At 47.6% G+C, this 14,089-nt stretch overlaps 1 protein-coding gene across 2 annotated transcripts in view; it reads right to left on the minus strand.

Moving 5' to 3' along the window:
* Nucleotides 1-7,922: 7,922 nt before the first annotated feature.
* COG1 (component of oligomeric golgi complex 1) overlaps nucleotides 7,923-14,089 on the minus strand; it is a 44,143-nt gene continuing 37,976 nt past the window's right edge. The window contains exon 14 of one of the 2 annotated variants that reach the window (XM_082272036.1): nucleotides 7,923-8,140. In XM_082272036.1, the coding sequence (XP_082128162.1) occupies nucleotides 8,003-8,140 (138 nt within the window). In that variant the 3' untranslated portion in view covers nucleotides 7,923-8,002. Of the gene's footprint in view, nucleotides 8,141-11,023; nucleotides 11,098-14,089 lie in introns of those variants that run through there. The other variant, XM_082272037.1, reaches the window with a different exon arrangement.

A 14,089-nucleotide genomic window follows, 5' to 3' on the forward strand; every position in this document is an offset into this window, starting at 1 on the left:
TAGGCCCTGGCTCTTAGGCGTTTCTCCCCACCCCATAGGCCTCTACGATTAACCACTTTTAAGACCAGGCTTTTTCTGGCACTCTTTGTTTACAAGTTAAAATCAGTATTTTTTGGTTGAAAATTTCTTATAACCTCCCAAGCATTATACATTTTTTTTTTTAATAGCAGAGACCCTAGGGAATAAAATGGCAATCGCTGCAATTTTTTCTTACAAGGTTTTTGCACAGCAGTTTTGCAAATGCAGCTTTTTTTTTTTTTTTTTGAAAAAATATACTTTAATTAAAAAAAAAAATTGTGTATATTATTATTATTCAGGATTTCTATAGCGTCAGCGCTTTACAATGTTAGAGGGAGACAATACAGTTACAATACAATAAAATACAAGAGGATTAAGAGGGCCCTGCTCAGAAAAGCTTACAATCTAAATGTATACATGTATTTTTTCTTTGTAAAAGATGTTACGCTAAGTGAATAAATACCTAGCGTCATGTCATGCTTTAAAATTGCACACGCTCGTGGAATGGTACCAAACTATGGTATTCAAAGCAGAGTTGCAGCTTGTTTTTTTTTTTTTTTTGTTGTCACAGACCCACATCAAGGATGCAGTTTTTCATGTCAGTCTGACTTCTCTGATTGCCAAGCTTGTTCCTGGTCAGTGGATCAGTTTGCAGCCAAGCATCTAGCATTTTCCAAAGGTCATCCTCTTTCTATATTCAATTTTAAGCAGAACTCCAGGCAAGTCTTACCCCCTTCACACCTATCCCGACATACCTTTACAAAGTTCTGTGGAGGTGGGATAAGATTGGCGATCATGTGATTGGCACAGTGGTCACATGGTCAGGTGCCGGTCCTGCCAGCTACTGATTGTTGGTGGGGCCGAATAGCTATCGTTGAGAGACGGTGTTCTGCCAAAAACTCCCAACTCACGAAATCTTTAACCACGTCACTTCCGCGACGCTAGTAACCAACAACGTGACAACTAGCGGGCGGACTAACAAAGTGCACTCATTGTTGCGTGTACCGGAGTATGCACTGGCGTCTGCTCTGTTAAAACACCAATTGGTCGAAATCTCCAATTTTCTCTTTCGTTCATTGACCGACACAGCTCTTTAGGATTCTTGACCATTGGGTTACACTGCCCCCTACAGGAATAGGACACTAGGCAGAAAAAAAAAAAGAACTTGACTACGCCTATGGGCGATCCCAGGAAGTATACTTTCCCTCTCTGCTATAGGTACTGTTTTTTTCGGCCTAGTCAGGAGTAAGGGCCTAGTTCCTTGCTGGGATCTCTGGTCCTGGCAATTTTTTCCTGCAAAATCTTCTGCTGGACTGGGCGATGGGCTGGACAATCTAGATCCAGTGGTCACCCCAGTCTGGCCAGCGCAGACCACAGCTCTGCCCTAGGTCGGCTGCATCATTCATAGCCCAACGGGACGTGGGCTGGCATGCAAGTTAAATGCCTCACGGGAACGCATATGACCAGGTCTTGGCCTGAGTCGCAGCATTCCTCCTGGCCGACAGCCCCCAATTTAGATAGTGAAGAGGTCTGTATGGAGTGGTGCCCGCCTGGTTCCCGTTATGGTGAGTAGCTGTCCCTCCTTTTCTTCCTGGAGGTTTTTGGGGTGGACACAGGCCCCTCCCTTCTGACGGTCAGACCACTGGGTTACCCTCCTTCTTGTTAGACCTCCCTGTCTTCTGGTGGTCCCTGTGGGTCATCTAGCCCCCCCCCCATCCACCCCCAATCTGGGGTAGTGTGGTGGTCTGGGCTGTATCTGGGGCATGGTGCTGTATTGGGGGTGGGGTACTCCATTGGCCACCGGTCTGGGGGGGGGGGGAGAGAGTATGACTGTACTTGTGTGGGGGCCCTGTGCCCAATTCCCCCTTCCATCAGGTTTCATTCCTGAGCCCTAGGGATCCCTCCTGGGAGCCTCGTGGAGCCCGATATTTTGTTATAGTCTAGGGGTGGCAGCTGTTTTTCGTTGGTTCGGCATACTACAAAGCGGCAGCCCTTACAAGGGAGCCTCTGGGTGGCGATTTCAGGCTGTGGGGGCCCCACCTTTTTCCCTGGTGCTGACTCCTGGGTTTTTCCTTTCCTTGGATGCCACACATGGAGCAAGTGCTATCCTGGTTCAGCGGGTGCCTTTCTGGTGGGGTCCTTCCCTCTCTGCTGCAGGATTGTGGGGTGCTCTGTTGCTGGCGGCCTGGTGGTGCTACCAGTGCGGTAGGATTGTCCCTTGGTAATGCTAGATACGTTTTGTGGGGGGGTCCCTCTCTTTACAAATGGAGTCTTTGTAGCACGTTTTCCCAACCTGACCCCATCTCAGAGGCTGCAGGGCGCTCGGGGTCCCAACCATCCATTCATTGACAGCGGTCTTGGAGGACTTTTGTTTTCTGGGTAGAGGTGGCTTTTGGGCTCATCTGTCTCCTCAAATCCTGAATCTGCTTTGGCTGCGGTGGACGTGGCCCACCCTGCGGGGTCTGTGGCCACGTGCCCTGACTTTTCTGATAGTGAGGAGGATTCCTCAACACCTATAGCTGCACACGAAAAGGCGCTGGTGGACGCACTGATTGTGTCTGCGTGAAACTCTAAAAATGGAGGATGCAGCTTAAGTTGCAGCGGAGGTGCTGGTCCTCTTTGGCACTCACAAGCCATCTAGAGCGGCAAAGGTGTTTCCTTTTCCCTCCTACTTTGACAGATTTGACGCGAAAGAGTGGGTGCGTCCAAAACGCTTTGCGATGAGTTGCTACTTTGAGGAGTCCCTCCTTGAAAAGTGGACTGTTCCACTGGTGGTGAACCCCCCCCCCGCTTTCCAGGTTAAATAAGGCGATCATGATTTCAGTTGAGGAATCGCTGGCCTTTAAGGATCCAGCTGACAGGAAAGCGGAGGCTGTGGCCCGCAATATGTTCACTGTTGCGGGTTCGGTGCTTAGGCCATTCTTCACCATTGCCCTGGTGTTGCAAACTGACGGAGTGGGCTAAACTTTTGCGCCATGACCTGGAGGGTGAGCAGCTTCCCCCTGCCTTTGCTGAACTGGCAGACCAAGTGGTCCACAGGCTGCAGTTTATCTGCGATGCCTCTTTTGATGCGGCTTCCCTGGTTTCTAGGCTGTTTTTCGGCAGTGGTACTTAGGCCCGTATTGTGGCTTAAATGTTGGTCTGCGAACCAGACCTCTAAAAAAGCTTTAACTGATTTGTCTTTTCAGGGAGATCGCGTGTTTCATGCTACCCTGCATGACATCATTAAGAGTCTCACAGGGGCAAAGAGTACTTTTCTTCCACAGGCTGGTAAGGAACGTGGCCCGTCCTCGGCTCACAAGAAGTTTTTTCATCCCGCTGGGTCATCGGACAAGGGTTCAAAACCTTTCAAGTCCTCCTCTGGAGATTCCAAGCGGCACTGGTCTGGCAAGCCGAGAGCAGGATTCTCTAGACCCGTGGACAAGGCTCCTTCAGCATGAAGGTGCACCCTAAGCCTTTCCTGGGGTGGGGTGGGGGAACGTCTTCGCTAGCTTCTGGGTCCGTGGACCTCCTTGGTGCAAGACAAATGGGTCAATGAAGTGATAAAGTCTGGCTACAAGATCGAGTTGTTCTTACCCTCTGGAAAGGTTATTTTCTTCCCCTCTGGAAAGGTTATTTTCTTCCAAAGTGCACCTGTCCACGGACCGATTGCATACTCTCTATGGGGCGGTAGAAGACCTTCAGCTTCAGGGTGTGATTGTCCCAGTTCCAGCCTCAGAATGGTTTCAGGATATTTATTCAAACATGTTTATGGGCTCAAAGAAAGAGGGTAAGGTGCGTCTGATTCTGGATCTCAAGGCCCTGAACTGCTTTGTGCGGGTACAGAAGTTCAGGATGGAATCTATTCCCATGGTATTGGCATCCCTATATCAGGGGGATTTTCTTGCCTCTGTCGACATCGAAGGCTGCTTACTTGCACATTCCAATCTGTGGCCGTCACCAGCGCTTCCTCTGCCTCGCTGTAGGAGAGGAGCATTATCAGTTCGTTGTGTTACCCTTTGGTCTCGCCTCCACCCCTCGGGTCTTCACAAAAGTGTTGGCTCCGATTCTGGCGTTACTGCGTCAGCTGTGAATTGCAATGCTGGGTTACCTGGACGAGCTCCTCTTGCGAGCAGAGTCCTCTGCGGTTCTGATGAACGACGTAGAGATCACTATACAGACCCTGCGGGAGTTTGGCTAAGTTCTGAATTATCAGAAATCTGCTCTGATCCCATCCAGAAAATTGGATTATCTGGGTCTGACCCTGGACTCTGGCTTAGTGAAAGTACTCCTTCCTCTGGACAAACTCCAGAAGTTGCATGCTGCGATTCATCTCCTGCTGTCCAGCAGATGGTCATCCCTCCAGACTTGCATGCGGGTGCTGGTGCCTGATGATATTTACCTTCGGGGCAGTTCCGTTTACACAGTTCCATAAGAGGTCCCTGCAGAGGGAGAGCTTGGTCAAATGGAACAAGTGTCCGACGTTTTTGGAGAATCAGATCTGGCTGAGCCGGGAAGCCAAATGGTCTCTGGCCTGGTGGGTTCGCTCTCCGACAGGGCAAATAATTTCTCCTCTTGTATTGGACAGTGGTCACCACAGATGTCAGTCTGTCTGGGTGGGGAGGTGTCCTGGGTCGGAGTTCTGCTCAGGGTGTTTGGACGCTGGAAAAGACCAGACTACCGATAAATGTCCTGGAACTCTGGGCGATCACGCTGTGATCACTGGATGGATAGTCTTCAGGGGTTTCCAGTGTGGATCCAGTCGGACACTGCCACGGCAGTGGCTTATGTCAATCACCAGCATGGAAAAAGGAGTGTGTTGGTAGCTCTGGAGAGAGCCAGCATTCTACTGTGGACAGAACGGTTCATTCCGGCCCTCTTCGCCGTGCACATTCCAGGAGTGGAAAATTGGCAGGCAGATTATCTCAGTAGGCAGGCGTTGGACCGAGCGGAGTGGTCCCTTCACCCAGATGTGTTTTATCAGATATGTCTCTGGTGGGGCACCCCCAAGGTGGATCTGTTGGCGTCCTGGTTCAACAGAAAAGTTCAGAGGTTTTTGGCAAGGTCACGGGACCTTCTGGCGGATGCCACAGACACTCTGGTGGCCCCATGGGCCAGTACCATCTGATCTATGCTTTCCCTCCTCTCAAGCTTTTGCCGAGGCTGTTGTGCAGAATCGAGGCAGAAGGGATTCTAGTGGCCCCGGACTGGCCTTGCCGGTCTTGGTACGCCAACCTGGTGCGCCTGGTCACCGTTGTCCCTTAGAGATTGCCTCTCAGGGAGGATCTGCTGTCTCAAGGGCCAATCTTCCACCCTGCTTTTCAGTTGCTGGCTTTGACAGCTTGGCTGCTGAAAGCCAGGTGCTGAAAGATAGAGGTTTGCCTGGGTCAGTGATTCCAATGCTGCTGAAGGCTAGGAAGTCTACCTCTGTGAAGATATACCATCATACGTGGAAAGCGTATATTTCGTGGTGAGTCGCTTAGTGTTCACCCTTGTTTTTTTTCTGTGGCTCAGGTCTTGACCTTCCTTCTCTGGGGGGTTAAGCAGAAGTTGGCCTTGAGTACCATCAAGGGCCAGGTGTTGGCTTTGGCAGTCTTCTTTCAATGACCTCTGGCCATGCCCTCGCTGGTGCGTACCTTTTATTCAAGGGGTTCGACATCTAACTCCACCGATGCGGTATCCTCTTTTCCCTGTCAAGGGACACTCTACTCAGGCACTTAGTGCTTTTGGGCCTCCGGTCATCAGGCGTCAGTGGCTCAGGTTTGCAAGGTGGCAACTTGGTCATCGGTGCACACTTTCACAAAATTCTTTAAAGTTGATGTGTTTGCATTTGCGGATGCTTCCTCTGGCCGCAAGGTTTTTCTGGCTGTTATTGAGAGGGTCTGTTCCCTCTTTAGGGGTGTATTGTTCAGATGGGCTCCAGTTTTTTTTTTTTTGAGCTCCTGTTACCTGTTTGGCTACTGTTTAGCCTTGGGATTTTTCTTTTGTCCCACCCCTCATGTTTGGCACTGCTTTGGGATGTCCCAATGGTCAAGAATCCTAAGCAGCTGTGTTTTTCAATGAATGAAAGAAAATATGGGATTTTTGAATTACTGTGAAATCCATTTCTCTGCGTTCATTGACAGATACAGCACCCATCCCTCTATGGAGTTATAAGCAGTGTCAGAAGCATTACAACAAAACTGAGTACCTATAGCAGCAAGGGGCAGTATACCTCCTGGAACTGCCCATAGGCGTAGTCAAGTTTTTTTTTCTTCTGCCAAGTGTACTACTCCTGGAGGAGGCAGTATAACCCAATGGTCAAGAATCAGAAGTTGTGTCCGTTAAGTGAACGCAGAGAAATAGATTTTACGGTAAGTCAAAATCCCATTATTCCTGCTCTAGGGTCACCAGAAGTGACGTGGTTGGAGATTTTGGCAAGTTTAAGTTTTCGTCAGAACACCAGGTCTCTGGGCCGGGGGTGTGCAGTAAGCACAGAAACCGCAGACCCCCCCCCCCCCCCCCCCCCTGGTCTTCATTCACATGGCAGCAACTCAATGCATTTAGGCAAAAGACTTGCTGAAGTTCAAACCGAGCATCAGAATGAGGAAGAAATGGGATTTAAGTGACTTTGAACGTGGCATGGTTGTTGGTGCCAGATGGGCTGGTCTGAGTATTTCTGGGATTTTCACACACAACCATCTCTCGGGTTTACAGATAATGGTGGGAAAAAGAGAAAATATCCAGTGAGCGGCAGTTGTGTGGAGGAAAATGCTTTGTTGATGTCAGAGGAGAATGGGCAGACTGGTTCCAGATGATAGTAAGACAACAGTAACTCAAATAACCACTCATTACATCCAAGGTATGCAGAATACCATCTTTGAACGCACAACACATCGAACCGTGATGGAGTTGGGCTACAGCAGCAGAAGACCACACCGGGTGCCACTCCAGTCAGCTAAGAACAGGAAACTGAGGCTACAATTTGCACAGGATCACCAAAATTGGACAATAGAAGATTGGAAAAAACGTTGCCTGGTCTGATGAGCCTCGATTTCAGCTGCCACATTCAGATGGTGGGGTCAGAATTTAACATAAACATGAAAGCATGGATCCATCCTGCCTTGTATCACCAGTTCAGGCTGGCGGTGGTGGTGTAATGGTGTGGGATATTTCTTTGGGCCACTTAGTACCAATTGAGTATCATTTAAACACCACGGCCTACCTGAGTATTGTTGCTGACCATGTCACAAAGCTCCAATCATCTCACCACTGGTTTCTTCACCATGACAATGAGGTCACTGTACTGCAATGGTCTCCACACTCACCACATCTCATCCAATAGAGCACCTTTGGGATGTGCAGCAACTGCGTGATGCTATCATGTCACTATAGAGCAAAATCTCTGAGGAACATTTCCAACACCTTGTTGAATCTATTCAAGGAAGAATGAAGGCAAAAGGGGATCCAACCCGGTACTAGCAAGGTGTATCTAATAAAGTGGCCGGTGAGTGTATGTTGAGAGGAGTGTCAGAGACCACAGACCTATAAGAGGAAATGATGGTCAGAGAGTGAGGACAGGATACATTGTTGGATGGGGATATGTTGCAGAAGACCATATGAAACTGGGAATATGATACATGAGGCTGGTAGAGATCACTGCTATTACCTTCATCAATGTTCCCACTACAGATTAGTGAGGGACGCACATCATATACCAATGGGCCATATGGGGCCTTCGGGCCACAAGGTTTTAAGAGATGAGGTCTGCTTGCCATCAGTCATTGCACCTTGCCCATATCAGGACCTACCTTTCTATAATGAATAAATACAGGAGCATAGAAGTTGGTGAGGAGATTTCACAAAACTCTGCCCTAGGACTTCATTGCATTTGTATCATGTATGCACAGGAATGGGGAGGAACCACAAGCAGCACAAACTGAGAATTACTGCACAATAAAGTTATTTAATTTGATTAAAATATAAAATTGTCAGTTCATCATTGGGGACATTACAGGGAGGGGGTTCACTTGGTCATGCTAGACAGCCAGCCCAATTTGAAGAGGGAGGGCGCTTGCATGTCTTCATCTTGTGTGGCAAGTTGTCTGAATAAAGAGCCCGGACGGAAGCTGTCATCTGCCGGCTGGGGAACGGCCGCTGGTTCCTGCATGGATGGATAAGAGAGGTTAGTAAAGGAGCAATCATCAGAGCAAACTGCTGGACATAGTGCGTTTTTATACTGGAAGAGATTCTGTCACTATGGCCATTCAGGGCAAGGTGACGGGTTCTTTTATAAAGAAATTCCCCACTCCATCACCAATAATACTCAACTGCCTCACCATTCCACCCCATCACCAATGACACCCAACTTCCCTACCATTCCACCCCATCACCAATGACACCCAACTGCCCCAACATTCCAACCCATCACCAATGACACTCAACTTCCCCACCATTCCTCCTCATCATCAATGACACTCAACTTCCCCACCATTCCTCCTCATCACCAATGACACTCAACTTCCCCACCATTCCTCCTCATCACCAATGACACTCAACTTCCCTACCATTCCAACCCATCACCAATGACACCCAACATTCCAACCCATCACCAATGACATTCAACTTCCCCAACATTCCACCCCATCACCAATGACACCCAACTTCCCCACCATTCCACCCCATCACCAATGACACCCAATTGCCCCAACATTCCAACCCATCACCAATGACACTCAACTTCCCCACCATTCCACCTCATCATCGATGACACTTAACCGCCCCACCATTCCTCCCCATCACCAATGACACTCAACTTTCCCACCATTTCTCATCACCAATGACACTCAACTTCCCTACCATTCCACCCCATCACCAATGACACTCAACCGCCCCACCATTCCTCATCATCACCAATGACGCTCAACTTCCCCACCATTCCTCCCCATCACCAATGACACTCAGCATCCCCACCATTCCTCATCATCAATGACACTCAACTTCCCCACCATTGCTCAATGACACTCAACTTCCCCAACATTTCACCCCATCACCAATGATATTCAACTTCCCCACCATTCCTCATCATCCATGACACCCAACCGCCCCAGCATTCCAACCCATCACCAATGTACACTCAACTTCCCCACCATTCCTCATCATCAATGACACCCAACTGCCCCAACATTCCCACCCATCACCAATGATATTCAACCTCCCCACCATTCCACCTCATCACCAATGACACCCAACTTCCCCACCATTCCACCTCATTACCAATGCCACTCAACTGCCCCAGCCTTTCACCTCATCATCAATGATATTCAACTTCCCCAACATTCCTCATCAATGATATTCAACTTCCCCACCATCAATGAGACTCAACCTCCCCAACATTCCACCCCATCACCAATGACACTCAACTTCCCCAACATTCCTCATCAATGATATTCAACTTCCCCACCATCAATGAGACTCAACCTCCCCAACATTCCACCCCATCACCAATGACACTCAACTACCCCACCAGTCCATCCTCTGTGTGTTTGTGCTGGGAGGTCACATGCTCCTCCATAGAACTGACAAGGTTTGTGCTCAAATCTAAACAGCTTACACATCACCATATATTGCATTATGTGTTCAAGCTGGCCAATGGCATCAAAGTGAACCCTACCAGAGCTTACTCTACTTTACAAAATACCAAATGCTTGCCCATAGCATATGTTAATGTACAGTGAGCTGATAAAATGCCTTGACAGGTGGGCGTTCTTAGGTTTACTAACAGTTGCATAACTCCTCCCAAGAGCCAGCCCACTGCTTACATCAGGACTGAGGGCTCTAAAGAGGAGTACTGAGGCAGGGTACTGTGATGTTTTCAGGAAGCTCTGAACAGCACCCCTCCCACCAGCCATGATCGCCCTGCATTGCATAGAGAAGCACAGAGACTCAGTGATGACAACACCGGGTCTACAAAAAGTGTATGTAATGAAACCAGAAAAGTTTTAAGTAAAAATGTCATCGGCATGTTGAAGACGGAGGAACCAGGGAAGGCAAAGTATAGGCAGTATAAACTTCAACTATAAGCTATAACATCACACACCATGTAAAAACAAATACAACTTATCACTGCAAAAAAATCACATGCAAAGAGGTTACTAGAGGACAGAAGCAGTTAGCACAGTTAGGGCTCATTCTCAAGTACAGAAGCTCTTGCCACCTCTCTGAAACATGATCTACAGTGTATTGCTGTTTAGAGGGCATTTGACAGATGGCAAGAAAGCAATAAGTCATCTCTTCACTGCCTAAAAAAAGGCAGAACCACCCCGTGTGACATGGCCCCATACATAGAAATGGGTCGTGTTCAGTGGAGATGGCCTCAGCCGAATGGGACATGCGGTTACATTTGTGCTGCAGCCTGTATACAGCCCTGAGCGGCAGCACGCCCATCGCTAGGAAAGCAGCTGTCAGGGAAGTACTGGCTATAGTGGAAGCGATGCTCCGAGGCGCACATACCTGCGGGTGCTGGTCTTGAGGTGTACAGGCGTGCACATCGGCTCATATATATATATATATATATATATATATATATATATATATATATATATATATACTCTCTCTCTCTCTACATCTAATATATATATATATATATATATATATATATATATAAATAATGTTCGGTGGTTAGAAGTAATCTTCTAGCAATAAATACTGATTTAAACTTTTAAACATAAAGTGCCTCTCCCCTTCGTCCTCTCAGATTTCTCAGAATGGATCATTTTGGTTCTCTATGATGAAGAACTTCAAAGATGAGGTCTGAGAACAATCCAGCAAACGATGAGCCTCGATTTATAGATTTAATCAGCTTTTTTTGCCCATTCTGGATGATGAGCGGTCTCATAAAAAGATCCCTCACTATAAATTTCAGGCGTTTTAATTTTTCTTTATATAGCAAAGGCAAAAAAAGAATTAAAAAAAGAAAGCGGCACACATTTAAATAAATGAAAAAGCAGATAATGAGAACACAGCAAGACACAGCAAACTGTTCATCAGCTTACGCTTCACGAATACCCCGGGGGAGGGTGGCTCCGGAGCTGCTTACAGCAGGGTATGGCTCGCTAACAGCTAGGAGTCAATATACAGGATTAATATCACCGCAGACTGCAGGAGGGAATAGACTGACGCTGGATTCTCAATTATCACCAACTTAATGAATGCCTATAGAGCGTGGAGGACAGAGCCACACTTCATAATGATTATTAAACTTACTCCAGGTAGGTGGATGGAGTATATCGTTCAAATACTGTCTTTAACCACTTCAACTCTGGAAGATTTACCCACCTTCATGACATTTTTTGCGATGCGGCACTGCGTTACTTTAACTGAAAATTGCGCAGTCATGCGATGCTGTACCCCCCCAAAAAAAAAAAAAAAATGTATGTCCTTTTTTTCCACCCAACAGATAGAGCTTTATTTTTGTGGTATTTGATCACCTTTGCGTTTTTTATTTTTTGCGCTATAAAAAAAGATTGAAAAATCTTTTTTCTACTTTCTGCTTTAAAACCTTTGCAATAAAAGAAAATGTAAAAAAAAAAAATCAAGTTTCTTCATCAGTTTAGGCCAATTTGTATTTTGCTACATATTTTTGGTAAAAAAAAAAAAATCCGAATAAGCATATATTGATTGGTTTGCGCAAAAGTTAGTAGTGGGGGTATTTTTATGGCATTTTTTTTTTTTTTTTTTTGTACTAGTAATGGTGGCGATTAGCGACTTTTAGCAGGACTGTGACATTGTGGCGGACAAATTTGACACCAAGTGACACTTTTTGGGGACCAGTGACATTAATACAGTGATCAGTGCTGAAAAAAAAAAAATGGGATTTTTGACTTACCGTAAAATCCATTTTTCTGATGTTCATTGACGGACACAGCTCCTTATCTTCATAACCATTGGGACATCCCAAAGCAGTGTTAAACATGAGGGGTGGGAATAGCAAAAAATTCCCAAGGCTAAACAGTAGCCAACCAGGCAACAGGAGAACCAAAACAACTGGAGTCCACCTGAAAAAATAACAAACACACCCTCAAAGAGGACCAGGTCCCTTAAACAGCAGCTTGCAAAACCTTGCAGGCAAAAGAAGCATCCGCATTTGCCAACACATCCACTTTAAAAAAAATTGTGAAAGTGTCCACTGATGACCAGGGGGGTCGCTTTGCAAACCTGCGCCACTGACGCCGGATGACGGAAGGCCCAAGAGGCACTAAGCGTCTGAGTAGAGTGCGCCTTGACAGGGAAAGGAGGAACCTGACCACTGATGGAATAGGCAGTCTGTTTGATCCATCTGGAAATGGTCGCAGAAGACACCCGGAAAAAGACTCAGAAGCTGGCAAATATACCCTAATTGCCCGGACCACATCCAAGGCATCCAAGCAGTTTCCTTTGGTTGTTTTGGCCTGGGACACAGGAAAGGCAACACAATGTCTTCATTCAAATGAAAATCAGAGACAACCTTTGGAAGGAACGACGTACAGGGGCAAAGAACCACCTTATCTCTGTGTACCACCAAGTAAGGTGAACGACAGGATAACCCTGCCAATTCCGACACCCTGCGTGCAGAGGTGAAAGCCACCAAAAAGGCCACCTTCTGGGACAGCGTAAGCAGGGGAATCTCCTGAAGATTCCCAAAAAGAGGCTTCTGGAGGACTGAGAGCACCAAATCGAGGTCCCAAGGTGGCAACAGAGACTGCACTGGAGGTGCCAAGTGCCTAACTCCCTGAAGAAAAGTATGCACCAGGGAGCATGTGGCCAAAGGCTGTTGAAATAAGACCGCTAAGGTTGACACCTGACCCTTGATAGTACTAAAGGCCAGTTTCTGCTCAACCCCCCCGAATAAAGGAAGCCACCGCCGAGCCACCGAACAAGAGCGAGGATTAACCCCAAGAGACTTACACCACGCAATGTACGTCTTCCATGTACTATGGTAGATCTTCCTAGAAGTAGGTTTCCTAGCTTTCAACAGCGTTGGGTTCCCTAAATGTGTTGCTAGGCGATACCCCAACGAGGAGCCCCTTCTTAAGAAGTGGACTGTTCCACCGGTGGTGGACCCTCCGGTTTCCAGATTAAACAAGACAACACCATTTGGAGAGTCCCTGGCCTTTAAAGAACCCGCTGACAGGAAGGCGGAGGCTGTGGCCTGCAATTTGTACACCCTGGCTGGTTCGGCACTGAGGCCAATATTCACCATTGCCCTGGTGTCGAAGACTCAGACTGAGTGGGCTAAGCTTTTACGTTGTGGCCTGGAGGGGGAGTAGCTCCCCCCTGCCTTTGCTGACCTGGCGGACCAGCTGGTCCAGGGGCTGCAGTTTATCTGTGATGCCTCTTTGGATGCGGCTCCCCTAGCAGCTCAGCTCTCCATTTCGGCAGTGGTCCTTCGGTGTGTCCTTTGGCTCAAATGCTGGTCTGTGGACCAGACTTCTAACAAGGCCTTGACTATCTTTCCTTTGGAGGAGAGCGCCTGTTTGGTGCTACCCTGGATGACATCATTAAAGGTCTCACAAGGGGAGAAGAGTACCTTTCTTCCACAGGCTACTGAGGGCAAGGACCCTCGTTGTAGATGTGGGCCCTTCTTCTTGGCTCATTGGAAGTGGTTTCCTTATTCCTGACTAGGCAGAAAAAAACTGAGTACCTATAGCACAGTGGTCCTCAACCCTGGCCTACAGGGCCCACTAACAGGCCAGATTTGCAAGATAACTGAAATACATCCCAGGTGATATCATTTGCTGCTCAGTGATTGCAGTACTCTAGTCTGCATCTCCCCAAGGTAATACCTAAAATCTGGGCTGTTAGTGGGCCCTGTAGGCCAGGGTTGAGGACCACTGCTATAGCAGAGAGAGGGAGTTTACCCCCTGGGACTGCCAATAGGCGTAGCCAGACTTTTTTTCTGCCTAGTGTCCTACTCCTGTATAACCCAATGGTTAAAAAGATCAGGAGCTAGGTCAGTCAACGAACGAAAGAGAAAAATGCACTTTCCTTGTACTAATGACACTGGCAGGGAAGGGGTTAACAGCAGAGGTGATCAAAGGTTTAAGTGTGTTCCCTGGGAGTGCTTGCTAACTTT

This window comes from Pelophylax lessonae, assembly GCF_965119305.1.
Source record: "Pelophylax lessonae genome assembly, chromosome: 11".
Lineage (NCBI taxonomy): Eukaryota > Metazoa > Chordata > Amphibia > Anura > Ranidae > Pelophylax > Pelophylax lessonae.